At 43.5% G+C, this 27,403-nt stretch overlaps 1 protein-coding gene across 13 annotated transcripts in view; it reads left to right on the plus strand.

Annotated features, from left to right (window-relative positions):
- The window catches only part of EHBP1 (EH domain binding protein 1), a 204,312-nt gene that overhangs the window by 36,261 nt on the left and 140,648 nt on the right, over positions 1–27,403 (plus strand). For all 13 annotated transcript variants that reach the window (XM_040058768.2, XM_040058771.2, XM_040058774.1 and 10 more), the window contains exon 5: positions 8,179–8,232. In XM_040058768.2, coding sequence (XP_039914702.1) covers positions 8,179–8,232 — 54 coding nt within the window. The remainder of the gene's footprint in view (positions 1–8,178; positions 8,233–27,403) is intronic.

The raw sequence follows: 27,403 nt of genomic DNA on the forward strand, positions 1-27,403 counted from the left end.
CCTTGTTCGGTTTCAGTGCGCAACAGAATCCAGCTCCACATTTCCCATTATTTAGAATGCTCCACGGACGTCACAGCACTGATGTGATTGCAGCTGTAAGAGTGGATGTGCAGGGTTTGAGTAGTACGGGGAATTAGAAGATTTTACAGGGAAAGGTTTTATTTTTTGAACTGCAGTTGTTCTACTGAAAAAAAAAAAAAAAAAAGCTTATTTGTGTGAAGCAGGAGAAGGAAGTGATGATTATGCTGGAACTTACTTCCTAAATATCACTGGGCAAGGCCCTTTCTGCATAAAGATAATGCAGCTTTGCATGTGTCACAGTGTAGGAGGCTGAAGATTTCTGGGATTTTCATTCCATAGTTCTTCCTCGTTCTTTGCTCTGGTGCCTTCATCTACATTCTGGCTGTTCTTATTCCTAGCTTCTCCCTTGGCAGCTTAGGGCAACAGTAACATACATCTTTCTAATTAGTAATATTTGTATTTCTTTGTCTTGGGGACTTTCCTGAGCTTGGATGTGGCTTCTGACTAGCCTTAGAGTGGGGATTTATTACTTGGTTCGTTAAACCTTTTTTTTTTTTAATTTCTGCCTTTGGGATTACCGATGAACACAAACTTCTCAGGTTGGCAGTGATCATAAGGTATCATGAATTGTCTCTCTTCTTAGCAAATCAACTGCAATTCAAAAGTTCCCTGCCTAAACTTGTTTGTTTGGAGTAAGGAACTTGTCAGCGTTAGGTGACAATGCCGCATGTCTGTACAATCTCAACGTGGTCATGCAACACTGTAAATGCTGCTTGATATTTTCAACATTTCGAGCGATGCAGAACTCTTGGTTGTGGTTATGATGTTATGTGAAGGATGAGGAATGGAGTTTCTTTTGGGTGCAGCTCTGTCATGCTTTGGAGTGGAGGTGTCTTGCAGGCTTCTCTTGCCATCCTGACTTTTTATTTACACTTGTACTGCTTCAGGGTTCTGTTATGTAGCAGCCTTGTTAGTTGTGTAACTGAGACTGAGGGCAGGACTATCTAGTGAGGGGTGGAAGGGCCTTTGGAGCCAGGGTAAAAGCTTAATTTTACCTAATTTTACCCAGTACTAATTCTGCAGGCAGATCTGTTCACTTCTTGAGGACTTCTTCCTCTCCCCCAAGATGAGCCTGCCTGTCACAAGAATTGGTCTGAGGGCAGAGGCAGGAGTGTGAATAACCCCAGCAGGCTGTGCCTTCTGTAAGGGGTACCCACTGGTCTCTGGGGGAGCGAGCTTTGGATTTATAATCAAAATATTGAGAACCATCACACCGTCAGGCAGCTCTTGCTGTCAAATCTGCTCTAGCTGATGATAGAAGTTTTGCCTGGAAGCGGCCAAATGCCCTTTGTTGTCTGTAGGGAAGTGCAGGGGTGGCCCAGAGCAGTGTGTGCTGGGTGCCCCAGGAGCTGTGTGAGAGCAGCAGCCTGCCCGAGCGAGCTGGGAGGGCAGGGGACTGCAGGCTGAAGATGCTGTTGACCCAGGTCAGGCTGTGCCCAGTCCCCTGGTGGCTTTGTAGGCTCTGTGGTGCTTCAGCTTCAGCGCAGGACGTGTCCCAGCACCCACAGGGCTGGCGTTTCTGTGGGTCCTGGGCAAAGGCGGTCGAAAAGAGCTGGCTGTTTCTCCCACAGCTGCTGCATTGTCTGGGCAGCTCTGGAGCAGTGGGAAGGGAAGTGTGTGATGGCACTCACTTTCTGGGAGCCGACTTGGAAGTCAGGATTTGTGTTGTCCCTTCCTCTGGACGAAAGGGGACAAAAAGATTAAAAAAAAAGAGAAAGAAGGGGCTGCTCATCTCGCAGTTCTGTAACAACCCTTTTTGCAGCCAGTCCCCTGCGAGGGTGGGTGGCTGTTGAAGGTCTGGCCCTTTGCAGGATTTGTTAACCAACAGGAGCTGCTGGCTTTCACCACAACCTGCGAGGCTCCGGGAGCTGCTGCCGCCTCCGTGTCCAGCCTGGCAGAGCCCCGAGCCGGGAGCTGGCTGCTCCCACTGCCGCAGTCCCAGATAACAAACAGAGGTGGAAGGAGCTGTGTGCCGCGGGAAACCGTTCACACCCCAGCGGCAGCGCCTTCCTGAGTGGCTGCTGAAATGTGTCGCTGCTAGGATTAGGAGATAAGTCAAGGTTTGGAGTGCTGATGAGAATGTTAAGAGTCTCCTCTCCGGCAGTCAGCCCTGGACACTTGAGAGCTGGCTAAGCAAAGTGATCAGTCAACAGATGAGGTACTCTGCATTATCTGCACAGCCCCACGTTGGGTGTTACCTTGTTTACAGCGATGTATTTATAATTCTTGCACAAGAGAAGCACTGAAGAGATTGCAGCCTTCGTTTAGCCGACTTTAATTTCGAGTAAATGTAAGCTTTTCTGTTTGTGTCAATCAGTTCCAGGCTGCTGGTAAAATTTCATAATGCCCTGGAGTCCTGTGGGGAAAAGCATCGCATGGATATATTGATTCAGCTTCCCTTGGCTAGCTGTAGCTGCTGCCCATCCAGCCACTGAAGTGCTAATTGCATAAAAAGTTCCGTCTGTTCTGAAAGTTGAACTTCTTCCTTTGCTGAGCTCCACACTGGTGTTTAGTTATGCCTTGGGTTTTTCGAGCAAACTGGGGAGAAAGAAACCTCGTGAAACAAGAAGCCTATTGTGCATTTAAAATGCATAATTTGTAGTGCTTTCATGGAAAGATTTACAAGTGCCAGAAAAGCCAGAGCTGAATTCCCACTTCTTTTTTGTTACCGTGGTTGTGCTCCATGAGTTAATTTTTTTAGAGTCCCCGCATTAGTAAAGTTTAACTACCACATATGAAAATCTGTATACTTTTCTGTGGGTTTATATACAAACACAGATATTTATCAGCTGAGAGAGATTTTTTAAACCAGAAGTTTTCGCTGCCAAGCAAGCCCGGTGCTTTTAGTAAAGCTAAATGAACATCAATTGTACTGTGAGGACTTAAATTGCAACATCATGATTTTCTAGCTTAAAAGCAAAGTGACATCCCGAGCAGAAATGTTTGTTCTTCAGGACTAAGCGTGGACTTTGCTTCATTGGATTACACAAAACACTTGTTTTGTCAGTAATGTGCACAGTTTATCACACCAATGTACCATTGCAATCACAGGGACCGTTACCAACTCGTGATCCCAAGGTCTGAAAAAGGCATTTTTAAAGGCATAGCTTTCTAAGCGCATAAAAAGTATTTATGAGTAAAAAAAGAATGAAATAGATGATCAAGGCACTCTTGTGTCCCCACGTATTACTCAGAAAAAATCCCTATCATTCTTTTTGAAAGCCCAAAATCATGCTTTGGTTTTATAGAATAGTAACTGGCCATGCTGTGGCAGGAACGCTGCACCGAAGCCAGTGTGTTATCTCAGGGGAGGAAAAAAAAGAACCTAAATCAGCCCAAAACCTCTTAATAAAGCCATTTCTCGTAAGTAAAGACCAAGTTCAGGTTCAGAACATACTTATTTCGGTTTAGGAGGCACCAAGGGCTTGGCCAGATTCTATGAAGAATACTCCATGGGAGCAAAAACCAGTTCTGTTGGCAAGGTGGTGTGTGTCAGATATAAAAATCGTATAAGCTTGGGGAAGTAAGCACATTTGCACATCAAAAAATTAAAAACTTAAAGGATTAGCGGGGGACTCATTTTAAAAAGAGATTAAAAAAATAAATAAAATAAAAGGACATTCAGTGCCCGTTGCCTTTCTAACGCAGAGGCTTTACAGGGAAGCGTGCTCTCGGTGTGGTGATGCGCAGGGATGTTTCTCCAGTCCCCTCAGAGCTCCCTGCTTTCTGGCAGCTCCAATTAAAGCTGATCACAGTTGTATGTGATTTTCTAGACTAATCAGACCTGTGTAATCGGCGTTGAAAGCCAGGGGAATTGGGTCAAATTTGGAGTCTTGCGCAGTTCTGAAGCAGGCGAGTACAGAAGCTGAGGACAGATGCCGTAGTAGCCGGAGCATCTGCTGCAGGTCACTGGCGAAGGGAGATCACACACCCTGTCAGCCTTTGATGTGATTCGCTGTGACAGTCCTGAAGCAGTTATTCCCCAAGAAGAAAGGCTGAAGATTAAGGCTGGTATGAAGTGATCTAATTGAAAGACAAGCTTCAAAAAGCGGGAACGCTTAGGGAGGAGGCGTGGGGAAGGAAGGGAGGAAGGGACTGACAGTCTGAAGGTCTTCTCTACCCGCTGAGGCTGCTGCTGAGCAAATGCAGCGGTCCCCTGATAAGTCCTTTGTTCCTATCACAAGAAATACAAAAATAAATCTGAATTAGCTTACAGCTTTGTTAGGTGGTCACAGTAAACAAGTAAACAGATACTTGCATGATTATAGTTATAAGACAGTTCCTTGTATGATTATAGTTATAACATTTCCTCACGTGGTCAAAACCTCACCTCACCTCCAAGCAGATACAAGCTGAGAATACCTAAAGTCAAGAGTTATAAACAGACCTCGTTCCCATTTCCTAAAAGCAAGTGATATCGAAAATCACCTAAAAAGATCAAGGAACAAATTGTTTCACATCTGGCTGTAACATGCGGGGAGTTGGCAAGGGATTTTTTTTTTTGATAATGCATATTTGCTTCACCACAGATACAGAACTACACTCTATCCAACATTCACCATGGTTTCACCATGGAATGAAAGCATTAGGGCAAATGGGTTGAACAGCTTGTTGCCCCTTCTCATTTTACTGCATTAAAAAAAAAAGCAAAACATAATTTTTAATACCAAGACACGGGTCCCATATTCCTGTCTCAGTTTGATATTTCCCTTTCAGCATCTTCAACTCAGTTTTAGAGCCTTTTTTCTCTACCCTTTTTTTCCCTTCATAAAATGACCTTAAGTGTGCCAAAAGTAACGCTCAGGTAAGAAGCAAATAGCAGGGAACAGCGCAAGAGACAGGACACCAGCTTTTCTTTGCAATCCCACCCCTTACTTAGATTCTTGCTGTGACACCATTCTGCCCAGCCACATGCCAGCTACCCAAAAAGTCAACTCTCCTGGGCTTGGGAAGAGTAAAGGACATGTCAGACACATTTTTCTGTTCTCTGTTGATCAGTCCATCATGAACCCGTTCTTGTCAAGGGCTAGATCCTTTCTGCAGAGTACAAGGTGGTTTCAGATGACTGAAGAAAGGTAAACCTTCGCCATAATTCAATAAAGCAGCCGAACCACCGTAAATCCCAGCTCTGTAGTAATGAAGGCTTATTCCAATCCAAAATAAGATGAAAGATTAGCCAGATTTATGGGAACGTCACCTGTTTGTGCGGACCACATGAGGAAATGTTAGCCCCAAATGTAACATGTTGTTTGCAATAGAAACTGTGTTGTAACTATAATCATGCAAGACACTGTGTTATAACTATAATCATACAAATATCTGTTTACGTGACCACCTAATAAAGTTGAAAGTTAATTAGAAATGGGACTCTCTATGCTGCTCCTTGGGCTTCTGATAAAAGCATTTTAGTGGAGGAGTGAAGCCACTTAAGTGGCTGTTAGAGGAAATGCTGAGGCTTATGGATATAAAATTCTTCAGGGTTTTCTTTTTCTGGAGAAGTTTTAAAACTAGTAAGAAAAATGGCTTAAAAAACCCCCCCAAATCTGGGTTTGCCTTTAAATCTGAAATATCCTACGCACACGCAAAGTGTTCATACATCAGCATATTTCATACTCCCTGAACATTTGGTAAGGCTGTTCATTAGAGAAGGTGTTGAAGCTTTTAAGGGCTGTTTTGGGGCAATACACTGCATTTATCTTCCTAAAGTGCTCACAACTTGCTTTCGAGTGCGTGCTAAAACGTTGAACATTAAGGAGTCTTTGCATTATCCAGTGTTATTTTGCTCTGTCAGATGTTCAGAAATACTCAGCAGAGCACCTGGTTCTGTAGCACTCAGAGGTGTGAGTTTTATTGCCACTGATGGAGAGCTTGGTTTGGCTTCATAGATTATTGCCTTGCAGAAACAAAACAAGGAATGCTTTGTTTGTTACGTGGGATAAAAATATTGGACCCTGATTTTGGAAGCAGTTTTAGGTCAACCTGCAAGCTTGTCCCGATAGCTTTTGGGGGAGTTAGGGGAAAAAATTGAGCAGGATGAAATATTTAAGAGCTGAGTCACTTAGTATGGAGTAGCTTATTAAAACATAAAGTGGTTAATGATGCCATTAAATCTCATTATGTCATTTCATGCTGTATCAAAGGAAGCAATTAAACAGAAAGGTAATTGCCCCAGGTTAACTCTTAAAAATTTTAAGTATTTAATAGCAGGATTACAGAAAGCTACAACTTTAGAATTGACATAGTATACACCAAACCCGCAGGTATCATGTACTTTCTTTACAGAATGCAGAATTCCCCAAACCTGATTAATGTGATGGAGATATAATTACCTAATCTGATATTTACAAGACATTAATTGGAACACGGAGATCCCTCAGTATAATTTTGTGTGCGTCTACTTGCCCTTCTGTCCTTACGGTGCAGCATGTTTTGACACTCACTTGCAGTGTTTAAATTATCCTCTCTTTTAACAAAACCTCTTAAAAGATTTATTCGTATATAAAAATGAATCCTGTGAATCTTCTATTCTTTCACTGAAAGTGGTTTTCCGGGGGGGGCTGCATGGGGAACTCACTTGGCTGGGTTTTGGAGGAAGGATGCGCAGGAGGAGATGGCATAATATCCTCCTAGAAGTGTTATTATAGTTCATCAAAGAGGAGGTTTATTTAAGAGCACACTTCCCAAGTTTTTTGTGTGCTGGAAAAATAATAATTAAAAAAATCCTCTGTTTTTTGGCACTATAAGCTCGTTGCTTGCAAAATATTTTGTGTATTCGGAGAGAACTTGGTAAAAAGTGGTACAGTACCTCTCCCCACTGTCTGACTTGAAAGCAAAACTGAAGTGAAACAAGGGTTAAAGCAAAGACTAAGATAAGATGAGTCGAGCAGATTAAATGTGAGCCTTGTAGCATTCTGGAAAGAAAAGGAAGATGCTGCTAAGGGATATAAGGTAGGAGCAAAATATCTTGATTAGATATTTTAATTTAGAGCAGCGAGATGGAATTGCTGTGCTTGCTGTAGTGTCAGGACCAGCTGCCAAACAGTAGCAAGAAAAGGGAGATGGTGATGAGGATCTCATAGACGACACTGGGAAATGCTGATGGTATGGAAGTGACATTTATCTCCAAACACCTATAGGAGACAAACATCAAAGGCAGGGGAGTAATTGAGCGTTTTCCTGTAACTAGAAATAGTAGGATAGAATTGAGGGATAGCAAAAGCAGGTTTCATATCAAAAGAAGGGCTCAAGACACTTTCTCTTAGTGTGAGGATCTGTTTTGCAAGAGGAGTGGAAGTTTTGCTGCAGTTATTCAGAACTTGGACTGGATGATTAATTATTTAAAAAAAAAAAAAATTGTTTAAACTAGGATCCTTGATAGAGGCTTGAGAGGAATGACTTATTGTCTTCTCCGCTGTTATTTTACTTCCAGACAACAACAACAATACAGACCACTCCAGCAGACTGAAAGCTCATTACATTAAAAAAGCGCCAGATATCTGAACTTCATTGTTATTTTTCTTCCTGTTGGTGAAAATGTTTTCTGATCCTCACATGTGATACCATAGAAATGTTGTGAACTCAGGATAAGTATTTAAGAAATCTGCAGTGGAGGGAGGGGCTGTGCTGAAGCTGTGACTTTGGATCTCTGCTTGTGCTCGCAGAGCCTGGGCCTGAGGAGGTTTGAGGCGTGCTTCTCACCACAGGTGAAGCAAGTGGCTCCCTCCACTGTTATCTGCAAGATTTGGGTTTGTTGTGTTTATTTGGGAGGTGGAACCTGAGAATTAAAGAGAGATTTATCTTGTTTGTTTGTTTTTTTCCCTACTGGGTGAAAGGGAACAGACCTACAGGTCTTCATGAGCATCAACCTCTCGTGTTTGTATCTGTAGGAGTCTCTATTAAATCCTCACTGGCAGTTTTACCCCAACTTCTTCATCATACAGTGGACATCCCATGAAGCCTACATCCTAGCTAACATATTTCCCTTCGGCATCTTCTGTGGGTAAAAATAATTGGAGGTGTATGAAAATCTTGGCTGCGTTGCAGTCTCTTGCATCCTGGATTATTTTTAGGCTCTAATTCTCTGGTTTGTTTTTCTAGGATCCCCACGCCGAAGAGTTTGAAGACAAGGAATGGATGTTTGTCATAGAGAACGTAAGCTGGAATGTTTATTACTATTTTTTTTTCCCCCTACATGTAAGACTTAATAATTAAAAAAGATTAAAAGGTGTCCAGATGCTGGAAAAGTCTGGAGCAAAATTTGAGCAGCTGAACCACCGTAAATCCAATCCTAGCTCTGTAGCAATGAAAATCCAGGAGAGGGGGGGTGCTGTACTACCCTGCCCAAATGTGTGCCTTGCTGGAGTTTGCTGGGAGCAGCGGGGTGAAGGAGTCGGAGCTGGGTGGTGACTCAGTGCCACGTTATCTGCGTGTGAGCGGGGCAGGGAGCGGGTCGGAGGCGGGAGATGCCGTCTGCGCGTCCCGAATGGCAGCGCTCGCTTCTGGGGCTCAGCGCCTCTCCCTAGGGGAGAGCAGGGCTTCATCGCTCACCGCTGATGGGTGGTTTTGGGGCAGGGTGGGAGCCGTGAGCTGCTCCCTGGGATCCCCCTGCGCGTCCCGTGCGCGCGGCGACATCCCAAAAGCTGCTCCTGCGAGCCAGGAGCTCGCAGAGCTCCGCGGAGAGCCGAGTTCCCGAGGGCTGCGCAAACAACGGGCTCTGCCAAAGTGCAGTGCTGGACGTTGCGTGCGGCGAGTTTTCAAATGAAGGACTCTTTTCCTTTCCCTTCTCGGTGCTGGGCAGCGGCTTCCGCTCTGGGGCTGCCTGGGCTGAAAAAAGGGGAAGCTGCTTTACCTGGGGTTTTCTTGGGAAAGGAACTTTAAAGGGTTGTGGTGTCAAGGCAGTGTTTATTCCTCGTTGGTACGGTTTCGTTATGGACCGCTTCCCGGTGACATGATTTAATTTTTATGTTGTTTTTCAACCAAGTAGTGCCACGTAGCACTGAAGTGTGGCGGAGCACACTTCTTTTTTTTTTACTTAAAAATGCTGCTTTTTCTTGTCAGTATTGGAAAATGATTCAGGTGTCTAAAGCTAAGGTTTATTCTTACCACCAGTAATTGAGCGTTTAAAAGGGCTGAAAGCAAAGCGCTTTATTTATACTTTTGTTTTAAATGTCAAGTTTCTATTTTCTCTTAGGACGCTTGTTAACACGAACCACGGTTTAGTTACTGTTTCCCGGAGTTTCCTTTTCGTTCTCATGTAGTTTATTTCCATCGGGGAAGTCTCCATCCCCAGCTGTCACCGTACAAGTAGCTCTGGATAAAACAATGTCAGTGTATTTCTCAGCCAGCCCCTCTGGGTATAGCTGGATTTCCTGTGACGTTGCAGATGATTTTTTTCCAGGGTTTTATACGTAGACTGGGTTTGTGTCCTGCTTTCTTTACATGTCAGTGTATTCCATGCAGAGGGGGCAGCAGGCTGCCTGCTGTTCTTGCTCTCTGCCTCACACCTTGGCTGAGCTGTGCGGGGCAATCTCCTGTTTTGTGGGCACTTCTGTACAACCTCAGTTGTGCCGTTAGCTCATCGCACAAGAACTGCCAGATAGTCACTGGTAGGTAGATGTTTATTCTTTGGAGGATATAGAAATAGTATCCTCAGAATAATAAATTTAATAGCTATAGGAACTTTAAAACCGGCTGCTTTCAATCCCCTCTGAACCATTTTTTTTTTTTTTTTTTAAATGCTGGAAGAGATGGAGTAATCTCTTTTCCCAGGGTAACAGCTCCACTTAGTGGTGGATGAAAACACGTTCATCGGTTCGAGCAAGTGACGGATGTTCCCGGGGCTGGCTGACATTGCAGAGCATGGAACAGCTGCCTGTTAGAAACAGGGGAGGCAGGAGGTCGTTCTCCTCGCTCCTTAAATGATGGGCATTTACCCTCTTGGGGCCTGAAGTGCCATTTGCCTGGTTTTACAGCAATGTGTCTGGCATTAACCTGACAAGAGCCGGTCACCTTTGGAAAAAGTCCTTTGGGACCTTTTCTGTTTTGTCCAGGGCCGTTCTCTGCCCTGAGATGCCGCAGGGCTTCCCTCTCCTCTGTGGTCAGCAACACTCCAAACACAAAATACTGAAGTCTGAAGAGCTTAGGGGTGTGCTTTAATTGTAAAGCTGTGTGCATTCTGCTAAAAACTTTGTTTCTTTTTAAAATTAGTATTAAAAGTCAGTCTCCAAAATAATTTTGTCATGCTTCGGTATCGCTGAGTGAAGACCAGGGAGAAGAGATTTACAGCTGCAGTCGGATGCCTTGCAGGCAGATGCTACCACATTCCAAACAAGTTGATTTTGCACTTTCAGACGGATTTTTAAGTAGTGGTGAGGTGATTTGTGCAAGAAAGCTATGCTGTAAATGAAAAGGAAACCAGATGTTGGTTTTTTTGTGGTTATTTCCTTGTTTCGGGTATATGTACATTACTCCATGATCCATTACCTTGACTATTGTAGATTTTTTTTTCCCTAGCTGTATTTTTATTGCCCTAGTCACTCTGTATTTGCATTCCAGTAGGTGAACTTTGTTATCTACTGTATGTGTAATCCATAAATAGTTTGATCACAGAGCAGTTTCTTACCATTTAAATCTTGGTATTCATTTTTTATCAGCCTTTTCTATGTCTTTATCTCCTTCGCAGCTGTGTTCTGTGTATATTTACTGATAACTTTCTTGTCTCCAATTTCATCTCTCAAGGAAGTGTTTCTTGGTCTCTGCAGATTGTTCACCTATTGGAATGAGAAAGGGATAGGAGGGAAGAGAGGAGGTTTAAACTGGTCCAAAGATGTGGAAGCTTTCACTGGCTCTATGTACAAGAACTTTGTCTCAAATAAAGGTGTCTGACGAGATGGAAAAATGTCATTTTGCTTCCTAGCATGCTCGAAGCATGGAAAAGTACCTAAGAACATCCCCTGGAGACAAACCATAATATTTATTTGTTTGCTGGCAGTTTTGTAGACAGTTACTTCCTACATTCTTAATGACTCTGAAAAAGTCATGGAATGTTTTCCGACTTGCAGATGCACAGACTGTGAAACAAATCTCCCGGCTTTCTGTCAAAAACGTTTTTGAGCCCATGTTTGTGTCTCTGATAGCACAGTGATATGTTCCAAAGTTCATAGTAGGCTTCTCTATCTTCCCACCTGTGTTTATGTTTCACCATTGTCCGCAGGTCATTCCCAGGGCTCAGGGCTGTGGTGAGCAAGCACCTTCCAGTAGGAAATTCCAGCCAATAACTCCTGACACGAACTCTAGCCCTCTTTTTATGTGGCAGGCCTATTAAAACTTGGTCTTTGCTAATTCCAGACCTGCTGACTTGGCAGATGAATGGAGAAAAACGCCCCACCTGTTGTTGAAGATTTGCTCATGGATTCCTGTGAGTTGGAGCTGGAGGCAGCCTCACCTGTCTTGCACTGCTGCCTCAAGGCAGTGTAATTCCAGACAAACGCTTGCCTAAACAGTTTTAAAACAGTTTTAAGGTGGGCTCTCTGCAGCATTGCCAGTCAGCCTCTCCCCATGCTCCATTGTTCTTGTTGTGGGGAGTCACTCTGGCCCAGATCGCTGTTGATGCACTTTAGGCTGCTCTTCTTTTTTTAGCAATTACAGCTCTGGAGAACGGAGTCTTCTCCTGGAGGCTCCCTCCTTGTGGGCTCTGGCTAATCGACCCCAATAACTCGACAGTGTTTTCATGTGGGATTCCACTTCCCTTGATTGCATGAGCAGGTCATTAGCATTCTCTTTCCATGGATTCATGTGTGTCAGTGAGTGCATTGGCACTCTCTTTCCATGGATTCATGTGTGTCAGTGAGTGCAATGGCATTCTCTTTGCACAGATTCATGTGTGTCAGTGAGTGCATTGGCATTCTCTTTCCATGGATTCATGTGTGTCAGTGAGTGCATTGGCATTCTCTTTGCACGGGTTCATGTGTGTCAGTGAGTGCATTGGCATTCTCTTTCCATGGATTCATGTGTGTCAGTGCAGTAGCATTCTCTTTCCATGGATTCATGTGTGTCAGTGAGTGCATTGTCATTCTCTTTGCACAGGTCCATGTGTGTCAGTGCATTGGCATTCTCTTTCCATGGGTTCATGTGTGTCAGTGAGTGCATTGGCATTCTCTTTCCATGGATTCATGTGTGTCAGTGAGTGCATTGGCATTCTCTTTCCATGGATTCATGTGTGTCAGTGAGTGCATTGGCATTCTCTTTCCATGGATTCATGTGTGTCAGTGCATTAGCATTCTCTTTGCACAGATTCATGTGTGTCAGTGAGTGCATTGGCATTCTCTTTGCACGGGTTCATGTGTGTCAGTGAGTGCATTGGCATTCTCTTTCCATGGATTCATGTGTGTCAGTGAGTGCATTGGCATTCTCTTTCCATGGATTCATGTGTGTCAGTGAGTGCATTGGCATTCTCTTTCCATGGATTCATGTGTGTCAGTGCATTAGCATTCTCTTTGCACGGGTTCATGTGTGTCAGTGAGTGCATTGGCATTCTCTTTGCACGGGTTCATGTGTGTCAGTGAGTGCATTGGCATTCTCTTTCCATGGATTCATGTGTGTCAGTGAGTGCATTGGCATTCTCTTTGCACGGGTTCATGTGTGTCAGTGAGTGCATTGGCATTCTCTTTGCACAGATTCATGTGTGTCAGTGAGTGCATTGGCATTCTCTTTGCACGGGTTCATGTGTGTCAGTGAGTGCATTGGCATTCTCTTTCTATGGATTCATGTGTGTCAGTGCATTAGCATTCTCTTTGCACAGATTCATGTGTGTCAGTGAGTGCATTGGCATTCTCTTTGCACGGATTCATGTGTGTCAGTGAGTGCATTGGCATTCTCTTTGCACAGGTTCATGTGTGTCAGTGAGTGCATTGGCATTCTCTTTGCACAGGTTCATGTGTGTCAGTGAGTGCATTAGCATTCTCTTTCCAGGGATTCATGTGTGTCAGTGAGTGCATTGGCATTCTCTTTCCATGGATTCATGTGTGTCAGTGAGTGCATTGGCATTCTCTTTGCACGGGTTCATGTGTGTCAGTGAGTGCATTGGCATTCTCTTTGCACAGGTTCATGTGTGTCAGTGAGTGCTCAGTGTCCTGCTCTGCTCCTGCTGCCCATGGCTTTCAGGAACTGGCTGTGCCCAGCTCTGCTTGCCCTCTCTCACCTTGCCTGGGGAAGCATTCCAGGCAGAATTGCCAGGCTGTTCTTGTGCTGAGATCTAGGAAACTGGGCTGACTTCGGCATCTGTCCTTTCTAGAGAGACTTCCAAAAAGTTTTGGTGCCTTTTTGAATAGACCCACTGAAACTCATGGAATGAGAGAAAAAAAGGAGTCTGGAGTTTGCTGTTCATGCTGGCCTTCAGGGAAGAGTTACAAAGAGTAACGAGTTTAAGCTGAAAAGATGAGCATCGACTTTTCCTTCTGTCTGTCACTCTTGTGTAGCTTCAGGAACCCCAGCCTAGAAAGAGTTCTGAACTGGCCTCCACTCAAATATCAGCAAAGCCTCAAAATAAAAGAAACATTAGAAAATGTTTCCGAACAATTGACATAATCCAGCTTCATTTTATCGTTACGTGTGTGTTCTTTTGTGGTTGTCATCCCCCGGTCCACCCTTCCCCCCGTCACCTCTGAAATTCTGGAGCATGGTTGCTTATGATGATTTCTCATTTTGAATGCCCTGGAGCATGTTTTATCACTCACAGGTTTGAGGAGATTATTTCTCTCTCTTAAAATGCCTGGCATGACCCTACAAATAAAGGTGATAAATTAAGTTGGCAGTAATGGGAAAGAGAGGGCAGGTGGTGGGACATAGAAATAGTTTCTAGTCTTAAAGTAGAACAATTTTAAATGTAATACAATAAAATGAGGTGTTAGCAAAGAGTTAAGATTTCATCAGATACAGCTCTGAATATGGTGTTTTCCAGAGGAAGCTTTTACAGAAATAACTCATTCGAATAGGAGCAGTAATTAGCCCAGAATTTTGGTAAAAGCTTTAATAAAAAATATTTTGAAATACTTTTTTATTGGGTAGTTGAATGTCTTTTACTACAGTACTGCTGCACCACTACCACTGCAGGGGCAAGTTTTTACCCCACATCTGAATGAGAGCCCAAGAAGGATCTTCCCACCTGTTTCTGGAAATAGATGTTGGGAAGCAAATGCCAGCATAGTGTAGGGGAGTGAAATTCTGAGTACTGCTGATGCCATTTGCTGCAAGAACCTGGGGAAAAGACTGACACAGGAGCAGGATGATCAGAATGTATTACAAAATCTTGGGTATCTCTTCTAGTGCATCTTCATAGCCTGTGAGAGCTTAAGTTTAAATTGGCTATTTCCTTTATTTAAGAAACACTAGTAAAAGCCTCTCTATCCATTAATTTTGTGGGGTTTTGCTTAATTTTTTTTTGCTTAAAATACTAATTGATCGGGTTAGCATTTTTCCTGAATTAAATGTCTTGCATTTAATATATTTAGACTAGCTCATAGTTCAGACATGCTTTCCTGGTCCTTTAATTCCCCTGTCATATTCTGCTGTGTGTGATTATGTGAACTGTGACTAGCTGCCTGTGTAAATTAGGCTGAGTATTCTGGTTTAGATATAGCTAGGAATTAAATGCTGCTTTGTCAGCTGTCTCACTCTTGTTCTGCTTTAAATGTAATAGAGATTCAGAAAACCTGTTTTACTTTTAGTTTTTGCTTACATTAAATATTTAGCACTTTGTTCTAGTTGAGAAATCTCTGAGATTAGGCCTTTGGAGCAAAACTTGCAGAAATTGTTGTCTTGATTGGCTGCTCTGGCTGTAAAGGAACCAGGGTAGGAAATCTTTCTTGGAGGCCTGATCCTGTGCTCTTCCAGTAATACATTGTTTTTCCTTCTGTGCTCCATGATGGCCTTTCTGGGCAATTTTAACTAAAATTGAGGCTTCTGCACAGAGTGGGTAGCTCTGCTTCAGGGTGTCTGAGAGTGGGTGACTCCCCTGCGTGCCCACACTGACCCTACAAGAGTCCCCTACTTAAGCAATCCCCTCGGATTCTGCATCTTCTCTGCAAAGTCCAGAAGATAATGGAAGTGCATTGCACACTTGAGTTCTGCTGGAGGAATTTTACACCAAATGCTGTAGGGCAAGTGAACCACCACCTGTATTTAGGGCAAGGGGAGAGAACAGCAGGCATTGTGAGGGCAAGAGCTCCATCAGCCTTTCTGAGCAGCACTGTTAATTAATTGATGTTTTGACCTGCAGCCCCTCCTGTATCCCCAGGCAAAGGCTGTTAGTGTTCACTTAGGACATACAACTTACTGCCTGCAGTTTCATTTTCCTTCTGACCAAACCAAGACTGTGCCCAGATCACCTGGAATTAGGGCTACTGCGAACCCCTTCTGTCATTAATACATAATAGCCTATTAAAGCAGAGCTGAGAGATGACAAAAATCTTATTTAAATGAGAATTTTAGAGAACTTGTTAAAAAAACCTCGTAATATCTAATTAACTTTTTACACTTTTAATAGCTTTTTTTTAAAAAATCCTGAATGAGTGTGGAATGTGAGTCCATCGAACTCTACTCTGTGTTTTTCCAGAAATAGTAAAATAGAAAATTCTCTTTTGTCACTCGATCTTCATCTCCTAAACGAAATGCAGTGCCCAAACTGTACTTTAAATAGTGTTGTTCCTGATGCTGTGTTAATAGCTGCACTAAGGGCATCCATATCAGATGTAATTTGGCAGATGCTATGGCAGTTTTGAAAACTACATTACAGCATTTCGGGCTTAACGTTTTCTGGTGAAGGAGACGTCTCATTTTCTGGTGTTTATGCTAGAGTTAGGTGGGAGGGTCTTGCAAGTGGCAGCTGGAAAGAGGAGAAGCCCCTGGGCTCCAGGCAGAGCGTCCTGGGCGCGTGTGAGGCTCCGGCTTTGTGTCTCACGACGCGCGGCGCGCTAACGCGCACGGCGGCGTTTAATTTATGCAGTTGTTATTGGTTCACAGCAGTAAAGCACAACTGTTTTCTAAATTGCTTAGAACCATTTCCTTGGGGTTTTTGAGGGGAGGCTATTTCCTGCTAGAAGAATCTGTCTCCTGTAGCCGAGTTGTACGAGGCAGCTGATTGGAGTTGCTATCGGTGGTGTCCTTTGCCAGCTGGAGGCGGGGAAGCCGATAAACAAGGCAGACAGCTTTGGGAAGAAACCTCTAATACTACATTAGGCATGTTTAAAACCAGCAGTGTGTTTCAGCCACTCTTAGCATATGTTTATTCATAGAAAATCAGCAGTCAAATACACCGGGCCAGCGCACACAAGAGCCGGAGTCCGCGTGAGGTCGTTTCTCTTTCAGACATCAAATACCTAAGAGTGTCTTGGTAATTGTTTTACAGTGGGGTTCTAATCATACTCCAGGCATAAGCTGAGCCAAGCAACTTGCCTTTTAATAGAAAAGTGTTTTGCTTTTAAGCTTGTTCGGCTTGCCGCGTTTTTTTTTTTTCTCTGGTTTTATGTGTCTGGGTGTGTTTTTACATCTCCATGCAGTCACGGCTGTGTTTTTGCTCTTGATGCGGTTCGGAATATCATTATGTAAAATAACACTGTCTGGGGCAGCATTATGATGGATAAATTTCATTTTTGACCCGGTAGCTGTACGGTGTTAAAACAGCAGCATGTGCTGCTGCCGTGTAGTACAAAATATTCAGTGTGGAAAATGGAAAAAATGGCAGCGCATTTACTGAAAAATATTTTTTTACATAAATCACCTTCAAAGGCAAATAATCTGGGAGTCAAATTGAATATTTTGGCTGATTTGAGATAATACCTTGCAATTGCATGTGCTCAAGGTACGGAAATATGTGTCAAAAAAAGAATTAAAATATCCATTATTGTGTAAAATGTAGCTCTGCGTTAAGTAACTGGATAGGATTGTACATGCAAGCAGTTGTAATTTAACTGAGAGCATATTATTTAAAAATAGTGGCTACCAGCAGAACTATAGCCAGCTGACAGGAAAATAAGAGTTCTGGCCTCCTGAAAACCCTTGTTATTAGGAAAACCATCTGGCAGTGTAATGGCTCTGAGTGTTATTTCTTTCAGCCTCTTATCTTTGGTTGTTAGCTGTCTTAATAGAGTTTAATATAATAGAAATTAATTGACCTCCATAACTTAATTGATGCCATTTCATTCGTTTCCCTCCCAGCATATTCTTCATTCTGAATTGCTGCACCATCGTTTTGTGCTTTTCGTGTGAGGTTTCTCCATTCTCAGTGTTTTGTATTATCGATATCTGAGCCAAATGGCTTCTTGAATCTTGACAGGCAGTAGAAACAAACTTTTTCTGGTTTAGCTTAAGTATGGTGGCAACCTGAGTCTTGGCTGGAAAGACTGCCTGAATAAAATGGTGTTGAATAAGGTGCTGTGCAGGGCATTTCGTAGCTTATCAGTGCTTTCTCTGTTTCCACATACTAGCATAAATACGAGATTAAACAGAATTTCTGCCAAATGTATGACTCATCCAGAGTTGCATCCCTGAACTCAAAGATTGCTGTTCTGAGCACAGTGTGTCCTGGTTCTGGCCAGGACAGGGTTAATTTAAGGAGGGGAACAGAGGAGGATGATTTTTCTCCAGCTTCTCCTTTTTTCCTCCTTCAGGCCTGTTACAAGAGCTTTTGAGAATTTTGAATTTCCCTTGGTTTCTAAGGAAAGCACTTTCTTGTTGCTGTGTCTGCTATGACTTCTCAGTGCAGTCCACACCTGCTCAGAGTGAGGACAGAGATTTCTGGGAAGGTCATTCAAAGATCTGCCCCAAGGGTGGGATAGGCATGGGTGCCGTGGAATGTGGGAGAAAATGGGGAAATTCTCTGCTCTGATGGTTTGGTAATTCATCCCTGAACAACAACAGGACCCTGGTAAAGTGACAGGATATTTGCAAGGAGAACGCTGTGGCAACTCCGGGGAGGAGCAACTAATTGCAGTGTGCTGGGTCCTGGCCGCTCTTCACTGGAGAGTTCAATACTGGACAGCACCCTCAGGGGAGGAGGAGGAGATCAGACCTGCAGGTACTGTGGCCACTCCAGCTGAGCTGAACCAGAGGGACAGCCTCTACAGAAGGAGAAATCCAAGACCAAATCAGTTTGAGGGATGAGCAGGAAGCAGGGCCAGAGGCAACCACCTGATCCCTGTCCCCGGACTGAGCTGTGAGATTAAGATTTCAGCCGCCACTCTGGTGAGCCCCTGGTGACCCTCCAAAGCTGGGATGTCATGGCCCATGGTGTGGAAGCCAAGCCCCTGGGATCCCTGGGATGTGGATATTGTCATGAGGATTGGGAAGGGGTCAGAAACTCTTGAGTCTCTGGAGGCCACTCCTGCCAAGGGTGAGGGAAGGGTCTCCCAAGGATGATCTAATAGTGTGCACAGGCAGGTGGAATGCCACAGAAGGTACCTGAGACAATCAGTTCTGCTGGAGGTAATCTATAAGAGTTCAAATTCCAGGAGTCCCCTGTAGATCCAGATGACGTCCAGAAGACACAATCCACGTGGTAGAAATTTGTATGGAGCGTGCCATTGTTGTGTGCCAACTCACTGGCACTGACGTCAATGGAAGGAGAACAAACGGTGCTTCGGGTGACTGCCCGACTCCAGCAATATGAAAACCATCTCTTTGCCTCCCCAACAACTTGTGTCTCAGCTGTGGACAGACTGGAAAGAGTTGAGTAGAGAAGAAACGTCCCATGTCCCACCAGTACAGACCAGAGTCTCGGTGACCGGGAGCAAGCACCCCTGTGCTTGGGAGAGGGTTCACACCACGAGGTACCCTGGGGTTTTACCTGCCTGATCGCAGAGAGAGCAGGAGGAAGTGCGATGGAAAACCCACCTCTGCACTGGCAATACGGCTGTGAGAGCTGGGAGGAAGGATGACCCCCACGGGAAGCTCTTTGAGGGGAAATGCAGCTCCAGTTTGCAGCGGTGAGTCCTCGGGCAGGGAGCGAGTGGAGCGTGGTTTGGAGAGTCTCAGTGGGAGCACTGCATTGGGAGAACCATTCCTTCACCACAGCACTGTACTTCAGCAATGATACAGATCTAAATCGTGATTCATTTAAAGCCTGAAGATGGCACAGTGGTGTGTTACACTGCGCTGTTAAATAGCAGTATTTCTGCTTCTGGAGGGTTTTCTGTAGACTAGAGCCGAGAACAAACCAACCTGCCCTTCCTGGCAGTGTGACAGAATGGCAAACAGCGGGATGGATGGCAGATTTTCCAGGTTTGTTTTAATACCATGTGCAGCATAGCCTGAGATAAGAAACAGTTGTGTCTGACTCTGAGGACTTCACCTGCTGAAAGTAAATACTCTTACTAGTTTTCAGAGATTTTCTTTAAAGACTCAGTTTTTATAATATAGTTGTAATGATTTATACTACAAGTGTGTTCTGCTCAGCAAGGGATAAGATTAAAGAAACTCTTAAAGCTTTCCTCCCTGAAGCAAAACAGCTCCATGAAACAGTCTCCAGTCACAGGAAGGTACAGCACAAAATTCAAAGAATACATACAATATTTACCAAACCAGAAGTGATCTTGAAAATCATGTGAAGAATTGTGTCTCCCATTTCTATCTCCCTGAAATGAAAATTAGTTATATTTGCTTATATTGTTTCCTGTTGAAGAATGAGAAGTTATTTGAAATGTTTAATTTGCACTTTTGAGTGCTAAATAAGTTCTGAAAAGAATACAAAAAGAAGCTAGAAATCAACTACCATCAAAATCTCTATCTGAAAATACCCGTTACCTCTTCACCTCTCTTCCCAACTCCTACGTTGTTTTATTTTTTTCCCAATGGAACTATTCTAGTATTTGCTTTCCTTTTTTATATCATTCCACAAAAATGAGAAATCCAGGATGCAAGACATGGCATGGGGAGATTGGATGATCAGGCACTGCAGGCAGCAGGGAGAACATGGCTCTTCAGCTTTTTATACTTTGGAGCCAAACCCTTTCAGAAATGGAGAGAATTGTGTCTGTCTTCATCAATTACATTCAAATCACATTTTCTTGGTATTTTCATTGCAACTGCAAGGTGGAAGGTGTTAATTTAAGTGAAAGTCATGCCATGGATGGACATGGTCTGGGAAGACACATCTGGGTAATCGTCAGTCTCATCCCTACTGTGCAAAACTTTTCTGTGTCCCATGGAATGTGCAAAGCTTTTATCCTATAGTAGCAAAATTGCCACAGCCTTTAGAAAGACATGACTCTTTTTCATTGGGGAAAAAAAAAAAATCTCTTGGTGCCCTGAAAAGTGAGAAGAAGGAAGTTGAGGGAGGTAATTCTGCCCCTCTTCTCAGTCCTGGAGAGGCCTCGTCTGGAGTGCTGTGTCCACTTCTGGGCCTTTTTGTACAAGAGAGTCCTGCAGTGAATCCACAGGAGGGCTGTGGAGATGTTGTGAGGACTGGAGCACCTCAGTTACGAGGGAGCTGGGCCTGTTGAGGCTGAAGAAGGCTGTGAGGGGTTCTTATCAATGAGTATCAGTATCTGAAGGAGGGTGTCGAGAGGATGGAGCCAGGCTCCTCTTGGTGGTGTCATGCAATAGGATGAGAGGCAACAAGCAGAAACTGGAGCAAAGGAAGCCCTACCTGAACATGAGAAGGAAAATCTTTACTGTGATGGTGACTGAATGCTAGAAAGGCTCCCCAGAGAGGTGGTGGAGTCTCCCTCACTGGAGGTGGACATCCATCTGCACCATGTCCTAAGTAACACGCTCTAAGGGGACCCTGCTTGAACAGTGAGGTTGGACTAGATGATCCCAACTATGGTCCTTCCCCACCTTGCCAAATCACTTGATTTGGTGGATCTGTGATTCTTTGAAAGTGGGTTTTACTTTGGTTGTGGCTGGTTGGTTTTTCTATGTGTCGGGCAAAGATGAGTTGGAGTAGCAGGCTGTGGTTTAGAGCTGATGTTATGTGGCAATACAGCATCTATATGGAAAGGCCAGTTGTGTGGGTGGGCTGGAATGCTCGTGCTGAAGAATGATCTATCAGGGCTTGTTGCTTCATATTGCTGAGTAATGCTGAAGGTATTCGTCACTATCACTGTAGCAAAGAGCTCTCCCACTGTCTTCAAGTTCCATGTGAGTAGAGATTGGCAATCTTTAACACAGTTTGATTGGAAGCTGGGTATGGTTGGTGCCTTCGGTTTTATCTTCCATGTATTCCATGTTCTGTGCTGCCCAGGTGCAGCTCTGAGCTCACATTTGGTGTCACTCAGCTCTCTGCACACAGCAGCGACACAAAACAAATCCTGTTCCTGCTGCACACCAAGGACAACTTTCAGCCCCAAAGCACAAACAAGGGTGGCTGGAGGGAGGAACAAGAAGGATGGGAGCTCACAGCCTGGAGCTGGAATTGGACAATTAAACACCAATGTGCAAATGCACCAAAACTTAGCAAAGTGTGAGACCTCGTGACCGCTCAGCCATTTTGTGACCATTTTGGGTGCACCTTGGGTGTAGCCCTGGTCAGGCCCTGTCCTGCCCAAGGTGGATCCTGGAGGCCTTTCAATAAATCCCTGCTTTATTCTCCAGCTCTGTGCAGTCTCTGTCTCAGCTCAGCCTGCCCAAGGCATCATGGTGGCACAAGAAACTGTGTTTATTCTCTCCATGTTGTGTGAAAGCCCCGCTCCGTGACACCCTTCTTGTCCCACTGCGAGCTGAGAAGCACGTGGCTGGTTGTTAAGGCTGGTGCACGGTGATGAGCAGTGCCAGGGCAGAAATTCGGAAGCCTGCTGATCCAGACTGGCGAGAAGCAGGAACGTGGAACGTCTTCTGCGTGGTGATGCCACCTCTTAGGCTGGAGCTTAGAATTTGAAAGGAAGGAAGTGAAATGGCGTGGGACCGCCATCCCTTAGCATCTGGATTTCCCCCAAAGCTTTAAATCAGGGCAGAGTTTAATCCACCCTGAAGAGTGTGTCCTGGTGAAAGCCCGTGCAGAACTCTAACTTTGCATAGTGCCGGCAGTGTGCTGCAACCACTTGATGGCAGCCTTTGATTTGGTACATGCCTCATTAGCCGGAGCACGGTGCAGTGGGGCTGTAGTATTTGTAATGGAATAACACGTAAGAACTAAAGACTGCAAGGTATCTGGTTAATGTAGAGATGAAATGAATGAAACAGCAAGGCTAAGCTTTCCTGACCCTTCATGAGAGAATAGATGAAAAAAGGAAGAATGAGGTATTGTGCCGAAGGGAGATGATGAAATTCAAGATCCACACGCATAATCTCTGGCTCAGCCTCTGAAATGTTAATCCCTGGCTAGAATTATTTGAGCTGTAGATTGCAATTTATCATCAAAATGGCACTGTGTCAAACAATACTTCTTGTATGTGTGATGTTTAGAACTATCCAGTTTTAATATAAAATGGTTCACGGAGCACTGTCTAACATTTAAGTAGCAACTGGTTAAGCTCAGGATATTTTTGCTTATTTATGTAGACTTGTGGTAATCGCGTAGATTTCTGTTCCACAGATCACTTTTCGGGTCTTTTAGCCATGGAGTATGTTTGAGGGAATGGCCTGTTTTGATCAGAGCAGCGATAGGTGACGGGACTACTTGATGCTAATTCTAACACAAAGTGGCCAGGATGGTTTTTTTTTTTTGAGGTGCTCAGTTAATTTTTACAATGAAGAAATCACCCAAAAATTGTTGATGGCTTAGAAATCCCTGAGATTTAAGAATGTTTTGCTGAGTTGTGCAAATAATTATTTTGAGGTTACAGAAATATTTTATCGTTATGTTTTACGAGCGACAATGCCCTTCAGGTTTTTCTTTACTTGCTTTTAAAGTGTGCCAGTAGAGGGAGTAGAAAAATTACCATCCAGTAAGGATAAAATATTCAGCACTAAAATTCAGCCCTTTCTCCTTTAAAAATCTTAGTTTTCATACTCTAGTCTGTTGCTGAAAATAGAAGAAGACAAGCACAGCTCAGATCGTTACTGAAATGTAAGGCCACGTGAAAGAGTGTAATTATTAGACAGTAATGTTTAAATTCAAATATACATTTAGAAAAATTAATTGCAGTAGCAATTTTTTCCCCCTAAAACTTACTGCCTGTTGGAAAATTGCAAAGTGGTTTTATTGTTACACCAGACCCCAATATGTTTTAGTGCCTGCTAATTAGTTCATTTCTCTGCATTTATTTTGAAAGGTGGCCTCTGTATAAATGTGCAATTAAATCGTGTAAGGCTTCTGCAAGCGGCATAAAACCAGGGGAGGGAGTTATTCCATGCCTCACATTTTTTTGCTCGGAAAAGGTGAGAGACTGACTGAACGAGGAGGAAGGAGGAAGCGGCGTGCGAATCGTGCCAGCCTGGCAAATTCATAATTCCTCCGTGGAAGTTGTTTTCGGAAAGTGCTGAGATTTAAAGCTGAAACTATTCAGGTTCTTCCATGTTTGAAAAAGCCTCATTTCTCTGTGGCAGTCGTTAAAACCTCCTCTAAAATTATGCCAGCATCAACGAGAGATTTCCCGAGTCCTTGGTGTGTTTGGTTAGCAGGTATCTGGGATCACAGGCCTGACTGAGCAGTTGTGATGGCTGGGAACTGAACTATGAAGGAGACATTTGTCTTGGAGTGGGACCTTTTGTGTTAATCCCTCCAACCTTTATAGCCCAGCGTTTCGGGGTGATATTTAGTCAGCGAATAACTTGCGTTGTTCTCTTGTGATCCCTCTCCAGCAGAAATGGGCGACTGTGTGGAATAAGTATCAGTCTTAGATAAGAATTTTTTGGTTTTTTTTTTATTTTTTTCCTGCGCTGTGGCCATTTTCCCTCCGAGCTTGGTGCTTTAGTATCAAATATTGTTTCTAGATTGGGGTTTATAAATGGGTGCTCAGGAGATGAACATCATTACGTTGACTGTATCTGTGTATTTTTGCACGCAGTTGTTTTCTGTATGTCCAAGATAAACACATTATCAGAGCGTTTCTGAGCACAGATATTCATGTCTTAAAATTACACATCGCACTGAAGCCCCACTGCTGCCTGCACAGCCCAGACACAGTAGGCACAGGGTATATAAACACACTCCCTGGTTTTGCTGCTTTAGAAAAGGTATTTTTCTCCTCTGGCTGCCTTTTGCATATCTCTGTGGTGTGAGTTGCTACATAAGATTGCTGGTTTTGGTTTTTGCTGCTGCATCAGCCTTGGTATTTTAGCTGTTGGGGCTTGCACTCTGCCTTGCTGAGGTTGTGCCTCCGTGTGAGTTCTTGTGCGTTACAAGGAGAACAGTCATGCTCTCAGAAATGGGCACGGGACAGCGTTGCACAGAGGCAGCATCTATTTTTATTAGATGGTTAAAGTTTTTACGACTTAAAACCAGCCATCACTTAGCTGAGTCTTTGGTTTTGGGTTTCTTTGGGTTAAAAGTACGTCTGAAACTTTACATCTTTACTAGAATCGAGAAAGCTGGGCTTCATTCTTTCACACAGCTGTGAAAGACAAGGCTTGTGTCTGATAAATGGGGAGTTCAAATTCGGTTTGGTAGTGGCCTTTATACCAGGTATTCTGACCCCTAAATTACCTATGAATTTGAGGATCAGATTTAATGAATTTAGTGGCACTGAGCTATTTAAGTTTTTAGACTTCCATTATATTCAAAATGCCTGATTAAAATTCTTGTGTCCCGTTTTGCGGCATGGTGCTAATTAAACGTGAAATCTGTCTTTAAACCAGAAATTGTACAGAAGCAAGTCACAACAAATCTCGATAGTGTTTTGTGTTCTGGCTGGAAATGGTACGAAGAACAGCTTTTAGATTTTTCCTGGGATGTGTGCATGGATTTCACTGTCAGGGTTTAAAAATTATTTTCTTTCAAGTAAAGATTACAAGTCGCTGAGCATAAAAGGAAAAAAAAAAAGAATTTTTTAACGTCTTGTCTCCAAATTTTTTCCGAGTAATTCTTCTGTGTTTTAGAGCTGCAGATACCAGGAAAGAAAATAAATCCACATTTATGTACAATGCCTGTGGATATTTTTTCTTTTTTACTGAAGCAAAGCTAATGGCTGTCAAAAGAACTTCTTTCTGAGCTCGCTGTGATGTCTGGCTTCTGTATTTCTTTATAAGGCGCGTACTAAAAATAAACAGTGGTAATCATTCTCTGTTATGATTTTAACTCAAAGTTTATCTTTCAAGGAACCCCAAATTGAGGTGCCTGAGCAAATTTTGACCGGATAGCATCAAACCCGAGCAGGTTTTTGCCGTACGCGTTGCGAGCTTCTGCATTCCTGAGCTAATTGGATGTAAAGTGTCACGTAGAATTGTAGTATCTGTTGGTGAACCTGGGCAGACAATAATAATTATTAGGTTGGAGCTTGTTTTCTGCTGAAGCCCAACAGTATACCCTAGTTTTTGTTTAGGATAGGTCTGGTTTAATGCTAGTTTACGATTATTACTCACGGGGCATTATCATTTCAGATCTGTGCATCTACTTTTAAGGTACGCCAATTGCTGTAATTAATTAAAGTGCTGCAGATGCTGCTGGTTAAGCCAATTTAAGGAACAGAGCGTGAATTTCCAGTTATGTGAGCTAGATAATGATAATGCCTTAACGTGGCAGTCGCTCCTGTGAGCCAATTACTGCTCAGATAGCTGAAGCAGGGCTGTGGTTCACTCTCTGCCTCCGTCCATTCCGAGAAGACGCGTCTCCTTTTTTATGCCTTTTGCTGCTGAGTAATCTCAGTTTTCCTCCCTGGTTGTGGGGTGGTCCGACTGACAGCTTTTACTCTTAATAAGCTTAGAGGTAATAATCCCAGTCCTGTAGGTCACATGTACAATATGCCTTTTAGTTTCATTTTTTCCCTGCTCTGGTTTTGCCAAAACGTCAGGCTCCCTGTAATATTATCCGAGTGCTGTTGCTGACTACCTGGGACTGAAGCACTACTTTCTGATAATTGATTAATGCACGTGTCTCAAAAGCGCTTCCACGTGAATAATTATGAAATTAGGTCTGCTTATGTTTGTGGGGGTCTTTTAGTTTTGTTTCTTTTAAATTTGCTTTTATTGTGGAATAATTTAAACGATGGGTGGATCAAATATTAAGTTAATTAGCGCTGAGATTTTTTTTAAAACTGTAAGTTATGTTAACTTCACCACCAAGAAGTAGAGAAGAAAATACTTTCATTCAAGTTATTCTGTATTTATCAATTTATTCTTGTATATGTTTTAGATAGCAACACGATATATGAATAATCAAGCCATCAGGAGCATCTTTTCCTTTTGTACATATGAGAACTCATTTCTGGGGGAGCTTTAGAACTGTTGACAGTGCTTGTGCCTGCAGGACTCCAGAAACGTTCATGGGGTAGCTGGAATCTGGGGAATAACACCCTTTCAAAAGAATTTGTAAAAACTGATTCTTTGAAACCGGTATTTACTTTGCAGCACTTATTTCTGTGAGTTATAACCTGTGCAAATCTAATAATAATAAATTGAGATAGTTTTTAAAAAAGTGGGAAATGATGTGACATACGGGACATAGCTGCCGTTTGACTTGCCGGGGCCCAGTTTAAGATACTAGGCTTAGCCTGAGGAGAACCTGTGCCAGTGAAACATTTCTATATTTTCCAAAGCAGGTACATTTGAGCAGGGCTGCTGATGTGCCAATGCCCTCGGGGGTGGCAGCCCCTCTGCACCACTCAGGGGCTCAACCTGAAGGAAGTGAGTGCAGCTGAGTTCATATGCAAAGTGCGGAGAGAGTGGAATTTTCCCAGAATCAAAGCAGAAAGAACAGGTTTTTATCCTGGGTCTGTAAAAGTAAAGCCTTAAAGGTCTGGGAGGCCTCAGGGAGCCTGGGGTAGATGCATGGAGAATGGGCCCTGGAGAGAAACAGGGGAACATTGTTTTGTAGTGGGTGAAGCTTGGACCCAGACAGAGGAGGAGGAGGAAATTGGCTGCAAAGGAGAGTCCATAATTTCTGTGAGGGAGTGGAAGAGAACAGAGTGCACTACTTAGATGTCTCTGGCCTCATTCCAGAGAAGGGAAATAAAGACAAGAAAGTGCATGTGAGCATTTATTGCTTTGTCCTTTTGTGTGTTCTTATGTGACCTGAAGCAAAGGGGAAAAAAAATGGTTTTGGAGCTCCTTAAAGAAAAAAAAAAAAATCTTTGTCTCAGTTGAACCATCCTCTGTCTGCAAGGCCAGAGAGCTGAGTTCACACACCCTGGAAGAGGAAGAGTAAATTTCCACACAGTACTGCATAAAAATGCAAGCCCACGTGATGGCTGAACCATTCTCAGTACGCTGCTGTCAACGCAGGAGGTTTCTTGCT

This window comes from Hirundo rustica, chromosome 3 (assembly GCF_015227805.2).
Source record: "Hirundo rustica isolate bHirRus1 chromosome 3, bHirRus1.pri.v3, whole genome shotgun sequence".
NCBI lineage: Eukaryota > Metazoa > Chordata > Aves > Passeriformes > Hirundinidae > Hirundo > Hirundo rustica.